Genomic DNA, 6,772 nt, shown 5'->3' with positions numbered 1-6,772 from the left:
GGGATAGGCCATGCTCACGGTGCCAGAAAGTAGAAGAGTCAGGACCTGAACACAGGGCTTCTGCCTCCTCGGCCCAACCTTGGGACAGAAAGGGAACTGGGCATTGCCCAGAGGGCTGGCGGACCTAAGGGATGTAGCCCTGGGGTCCGCCAGGAAAAGCCCAAAGTTGGGGCTGCAAGGCAGGGGAGGGGATGTGAGTCATTCCCTGTAACCCAGGGCTGCAGACAAAGGCGGGAAGAGGATTGTTCTTGTAGGATGGCCTCAGGGTGGGGCTGGGAAAACCTCCAAGGTGTGCCCCCCTACCTTGGATTTTGCAAAATTCCCTATGGCCTTAGAGACACTCCCATATCCTGAGGATGGGAGCTGGGTAGTGAGACTCCCAGCTGGGAAGTGTTTGGGTGCAACAGCCCTGCCTGGGAGAAGGCAGCCTAAGTGACCTCATCTGGGCATCTATGCAAGGGAGCCTTTGCTGATGTGGTCCAGCTCCCCTGTGTGAGTGCACTTAGCCCCTGGGATGGCCACAAAGCATAGTGGAAGGTGCTGGGGCTTCCTGGGGAGGGGTCCTCCTGGGGCAGCTGCATGGGGAGGGCTTTCATGACCTCATGGCAGCTCCCATTCCCTTCTCTTTCCATGAGTCATGTTTCTAAAAGTGGCCCAGGAGTAAGTGGCAGCCAGACAGTGGTGGCGGGGCCTCTCTGGCCAGGGAGAGGGAGGGTGAGGCTGGGGCCAGCAGTGGGGAGGAAGAAGAGAGAAGGAGAGACAGGGAGGGCAGGGCCAGAAGTAATGGCCTTGGACCAAGGAAAGATATAGGGGTGGAGAAGGAGAGAGAGAGGGTGGAGACAATAAGGGAGGCAAGCACAGAGGAGAAAGAGGGGTGGAGGGAGCCAGGACCTCTCTGAAGGCCTCCCCAGCCCCAGAATTTAGATGCAGTTGGGCATGGGGTGGAATGGTCTGGACTTTTGGGTATGAAGCCATGTCCCCTGCTGGGCCTTCCCACCTGTTTGCATCTCTTCTCCTAGGAGTGCTCCTGACCATCATCTTCATGCCTGGGGCTTGCCCCTTGCCTCTGGCCTTGGTACCCCAGAATACCCTGGCCTGGTTGCAGCTGGATGAGAAGGCCTCAGCTCACCCCAGGCCTCTCCAGCTTCTAGGCAGAGTGGAGCCTGGGTCTAGGCAGGTATTAGGGGCTGAGCTGGAGTTCCATCAACAGCAGTGGGTGGGTTCAAGGCCTGATTTCCACTACCTGCTGTGTGTGCTTGCCCGGGACCCTGTGATGGACTCTGAAGGCCCATCTGAGGGTCTGCCCTCCATGCCTGGGTCTGGGAGGCCTGGGGATCCTTGGGGTCCTGGGACACAGTCCCTGCCTACCCTCCTCACCAGTCCTCACTGCCTCTGTCCCCTGCAGCTGGCTGATGGCGTGAACTCAGGCCAGGGCCTGGGCATCGAGATCATCGGGACCCTCCAGCTGGTGCTGTGTGTGCTGGCCACTACTGACCGAAGGCGCCGCGACCTTGGTGGCTCAGCCCCCCTTGCCATTGGCCTCTCTGTAGCCCTTGGACACCTCCTGGCTGTGAGTCAGGGGCCCTCCCAGATGGTGGAGGGGAAGGGAGGGCAGGGGCTGGTGGGGTGCCCTGCCATGGGCAGCCAGTGGAACTCCCGGCAGGGCTCTTGCCATTGGGTGGAGGATGGCAGGTCAGTGCTGGGGACTGGGGGCAGGGTCCTGCCCTGGAGAGGAGCAGAGGGACCTCCTGCCCAGCTTGAGGTCAGCACTCCTCTCTTGCTGGGTCTCATTGTCCCCCACCCTGATTGTTCTCTCTCCCTCCACCCTCTCCCTCCTCTCACTCTCTCTTCACCTGTGACTCTCTGCCTTTGCCTCTCCCTGTCTCTTTCCCTCACAGATTGACTACACCGGCTGTGGGATTAACCCTGCTCGGTCCTTCGGCTCCGCGGTGATCACACACAACTTCAGCAACCACTGGGTAGGCGACCCACAGGCTGCCCCTACTGTGCAGGGAGGTGGGGTGGGAGGCTTTGGTGTCCCATGGTAAGCCTGACCCCACCCTCACAGTGTCCCTTCCTGTCCTGGAGGCTCTAGGAGACAGCCAGGGGACAGGAAATCAGGAAACCGAGGCCTGCCATGTAGAGGCAGGGTGGGGTCACAATGCGAGCAGTTTCAGGCCCAGTCTCTGCCCCATGCTGCCTGGCCTCCAGGTCATTCCAGCTGTGTGGTTGAAAGTGAGGCTCCAAATCCTGGCTCAGCCACTTTCAGGTTCAGCATGACCTTGCGCCGTGTGCTTGAGCCTTGGTTTCCTGAGCTGCGGAGGGGGATATGGTGGTACCCACCTCTCAGGGTGGCCAGGAGGAGGAAAGGGCTCACTCCCTATCTGTAAACTGAGCGCAACACAGAGGAGGCGCTCAGTGGATTTTGGCTCTTATTGTTGTGGATGTGAATGTGCTAGGCCAGCTTTGCATTAGGCAATGGTCTCTGGGGCCCTTTCAAAGCTGGGAGAGTGGGGGCAGTGGCCTTCCTCAAGAAGGGGCTGCTACTGCCCATGCCTGAGCTGGGCCATGCAGAGGCAAGGAGGTGCCCTTACCGTGTACTCTGGCCTGGGCCAATTTTGAGGGCACTGGAATCAGGATGTTAGGATTTGGTGCTCCTACCTGCCTCCATCGCAGGTGGGAGAAAACCTGTCCAACGGGGTGGTGGGCTGGGAGGTAACCCAGGGAACGCTTTCCAGAGACTTCTGAGTGGAGCCGTCTCAACGTACCTGCTCTGTTCCTAGATTTTCTGGGTGGGGCCATTCATCGGGGGAGCCCTGGCTGTGCTCATCTACGACTTCATCCTGGCCCCACGCAGCAGTGACTTCACAGACCGCGTGAAGGTGTGGACCAGCGGCCAGGTGGAGGAGTATGACCTGGATGCCGACGACATCAACTCCAGGGTGGAGATGAAGCCCAAATAGAAGGGGTCTGGCCTGGGCATCCACGTAGGGGGCAGGGGCAGGGACGGGCGGAGGGAGGGGAGGGGTGAAATCCATATTGTAGACACTCTGACAAGCTGGCCAAAGTCACTTCCCCAAGATCTGCCAGACCTGCATGGTCAAGCCTCATTTGGGGGTGTTTCTATCTCTTTCTTTCTCTTTCTGTTTCCTGGCCTCAGAGCTTCCTGGGGACCAAGATTTACCAATACATCCACTCCCTTGAAGTCGTGGAGGAGGTGAAAGAAAGGGACCCACCTGCTAGTCGCCCCCTCAGAGTGTGATGGGAGGTGTGCCACAAAGTCCCCCCTTGCCCCAAAGTTGCTCGCCGACTCACCTGCGCAGGTGCCTGGGATTCTACTGTAATTGCTTTGTGCCTTTGGTCATGGCCCTCCTTCTTCTCCTAACATGCACCTTGCTCCCAATGGTGCTTGGAGGGGAGAGATCCCAGGAGGTGCAGTGGAGGGGCAAACTTTGCTCCTTCAGCTCTACTTGCTCCCAGGCCCCCGACCCGCTCGGACTTACGGCCTGACCTTGGAATTGTCCCTATTTCAGGGCCTCAGCGACCTCCTTCTGCAAAGTGGCAGGGATGGGCAGAGCTCAACGGGCCTGCAACCCCTAAGTGCAGACACAGTATGGGTCCAGAAGATGTGGTCTAGACCAGGGCTGCTCTTTCCACTTGCCCTGTGTTCTTTCCCCAGGGGCATGCCTGTTGCCACACACCTCTGTGTACGTGGGTGCAGAGCAGACAGGCTACAAAGCAGAGATCGACAGCCAGCCAGGTAGTTGGAACTTTCTGTTCCCCATGGAGAGGCTTCCCTAGACAGAATAAAGCCATTTAGAGGGTGAAGGAGGAATACCCATGTTATTTCTCTGAGTTTTAGTTGGTCTTTCCATCTATCACTGCATTATCTTGCTCATTCTTTCAGTTCTCTACTCCCTGTCATCAGTGTAGACACAGGTCACCATTATGCTGGCGTATGTTTATCAAAGAGCACTTGAGCTATCTGAAGCCCAAAGCCTGAGAACAGAAAGACCCTGATGCAGGTCAGCCCATGGAGGCAGATGACCTTGCTGGGCCTGGGGGTTTTCCAAGCCCTCAACTGGTCCTGAGCAGGATGGAGCAAGCTCTTCTCTTGTTCATGAGCTCCTGGTTGGAGGCATTTGAGCAGGTGCGTAACCTGCACAGGCTTGCCGTGTGACCCCTGGCCACAGCCTTCCCTCCGCATTGACCTGGAGGGGAGGGGTCAGCCTTGACGTGATGAGGTTGCTATAGTTGCAGCCCAAGGACAGTTCAGAGATCAGAATCAGCTTTGAAGGCTGAATTCTTCCACTCATCTATCTACATAAGTCCATTCATTTCCACCAGGGCCAGAGCAGCTCCACCACTGTGCACTTAGCCATGATGGCAACAGAAACCAAGAGACACAATTACACAGGTATTTAGAAGCAGAGGGACAACCAGGAGGCCCTTAGCTATCACCAGCGCATCACGACTGCACACTGTCTTCTCCATTCCCCAGCAGGAACTTCTAGCTCATTTAACAGATAAACTGAGGCCCACGGTTTCAGCTAGACAATGATTTGGCCAGGCCTGGTAACCAAGGCCCTGTCTCTGGCTACTCCCTGGACCACAAGGCTGATTCCTCTCATTTCCAGCTTCTCAGTTTCTGCCTGGGCAATGGCCAGGGGCCAGGAGTGGGGAGGGTTTGATGGAGGGGAGAGGGGGCACACCCACCCCCTGCTTGGTTCTAGGCTGCTGCACACCAGGGCCCTGCATCTGTCTGCTCTGCATATATGTCTCTTTGGAGTTGGAATTTCATTATATGTTAAGCAAATAAAGGAAAATGACTTGTAAGGTCCTTCGGGCTTCCTGTAGTTTTTCTTCTTTTGATGCCGTGTCCCCACAAATGTTTCTGGATGACTCCACAAGGAAATCAGTCCACTGGTAGAGACCCGGTCTGAGGAGGAGCCACTGCCTCCCCTTCTGCCTTCAAGACCACCGATCTCAGGCGATGGATACAGCCACACCCCAGAACCCTATCTGAGGGATACAGGGTCCTGCCCCTAGCAGGAGACTTCCAGAGCCCAGTGGGATGACTTTGGAGACCTGGGGGCAGGGAAAAGGGGCAGGCTTCTGATCAGTTTAAATGGAGCGATGGGAGCCATTTCTGATTCCGGAGTATGGACGGGATGGGGGAAAGCAGGCCTGAAGTCTCACAGCCCCCTCATCCCCTCTACCCTCCACAGAGCAGGGCCCAGGGAACACTAGGGATTGTTCCACCTTCCTCCCTCCCTCCACTCACATTTGCAACCCATCTGACCGGGGCTGGGCATCTCAGGGGAGACAGACTCACTCATCAGAGCCCAGTGCAGTTAGGGCTACTTCAGATTGAGACTGGGACCCCAGCTCCTGACCCTTCCGATGTGCACACACACTTAGTAGTGCCTGATAATAGGGAACAGGTATCACCACGGCAGTGGGCTGAGGCGGGAAATAGTGTATCGACAGGTCCTAGGGCCCCAGCACTGCTCCTGGGAGACACATGGTTCCTGTCCCCTCTGTGGAATGCCTGGCTGATGGTGCTATAAGCGGGGCTGGGTCTCAGGGAGCCAGGAGCTAGGCGCCCCCAGTGAAGACTGAGGCCGTGTTGATGGAAAAGGGTTTCTAATTTCTGTGTGCCCTGGGTCACTAGGCTGTCTCAGTCCCTGCAAATCAGTGCATCACATCTGCACACTCTTCTCCATTCCCTCGCAAGAACTTTTAGCTCATTCAACAGATAAGGAAACTTATCTCCCAGCTTGAGAGGGGCATATAAATGGCAGAGTGCCAGCCAAGCTATGGGAATTGGGTATGGGCTAGCCTGCTGCATCCCAAGCCCGCCTGTGAGGGTGTTCCAAGCCTATCGCTCACGGCCCTTCTCGGCTTGTCTCCTTAATTTGTCATATTCTTCTAGGCCTGAAGCCCTCCCAATCACCAGTATGGGCCCAGCCACCCCACCTCAACTCCTACTCATTCACTCCTACCCCACCCCCATTTCACCCCCACTCCATGGCACAGCCTTCTTTAGTGTGTTGCTTAGATATGACTTCTAGAATCCTAAAGCCATGATGCAGGGCCTGAGTAAGACATTAGGGAACTGGTATTGCTTGAGCACTTACCATGTGTGAGGAATCTCCCTGAGATTTTGCATACATTCGCTCTAATCTTTACAACATCCTTGGAAGGTAGAGATACGTGTCCCCATTTGTAGAAGATGCCAGGGCCCCTGAAGATGAAATGATTTGCCCTAGGCCATACAGCAGGTTGGTGGTAGAATTGGGATTTGAACCTATTCTACTTGGCTTCAAAGATCAGGCTTTTTCCACGATGTGGTCTGGGCTGGTTTTGTCATGATTCCTGCTAAGTTAAGCTCTGGGCTAGCCAGGAAGCCAGGCTTCATGAAGAGCACAGCCTCTCCTGCAGAGTCGGCATGGGGAGGGGGAAGGCAGGAGAAGGGCCAGCCCCAGAGTCCTCCAGCATCAGGAGAAGTCTGTTCATTCCAGGGCTAACTGGACGTGGTGTCACTCAAACCTCCCTGCTGCCTTCCAGGGCCTCTCCTTGGGAGGAAAGTGTCTGAGAACCATGTTCATCCAGCAGAGTATCTGAGAAGGGGAAGGGCAATGCTGCACCATGAGGGATAATAATGCAATAAGACAGGCCCTCAGCTACTCATCAGGCCAGGTGGCAACAGCTTTGGGTCAAAGTGATCCCAGACTCCTCCTCATCTTCCAGTCTGTGGGTTTAGTGCTCC

The 6,772-nt window shown here is 56.2% G+C and overlaps 1 protein-coding gene across 6 annotated transcripts in view; it reads left to right on the top strand.

Moving 5' to 3' along the window:
* The window catches only part of AQP1 (aquaporin 1 (Colton blood group)), an 18,055-nt gene extending 13,215 nt beyond the window's left edge, over positions 1-4,840 (top strand). For 2 of the 6 annotated variants that reach the window (XM_011972193.1, XM_011972196.1), the window contains 3 exons: positions 1,406-1,570; positions 1,899-1,979; positions 2,784-4,840. In XM_011972193.1, coding sequence (XP_011827583.1) covers positions 1,406-1,570; positions 1,899-1,979; positions 2,784-2,963 — 426 coding nt within the window. In that variant the 3' untranslated portion in view covers positions 2,964-4,840. Of the gene's footprint in view, positions 1-650; positions 661-731; positions 1,178-1,405; positions 1,571-1,898; positions 1,980-2,783 lie in introns of those variants that run through there. The other 4 variants (XM_011972198.1, XM_011972195.1, XM_011972199.1 and 1 more) reach the window with 4 other exon arrangements.
* Positions 4,841-6,772: the final 1,932 nt, after the last annotated feature.

This window comes from Mandrillus leucophaeus, unplaced genomic scaffold (assembly GCF_000951045.1).
Source record: "Mandrillus leucophaeus isolate KB7577 unplaced genomic scaffold, Mleu.le_1.0 Scaffold128, whole genome shotgun sequence".
Classification (NCBI taxonomy): Eukaryota; Metazoa; Chordata; class Mammalia; order Primates; family Cercopithecidae; genus Mandrillus; species Mandrillus leucophaeus.
The sequence above is the reverse complement of the archived record's forward strand: the minus strand, read 5'-3'. Positions and strand labels throughout refer to the sequence as shown.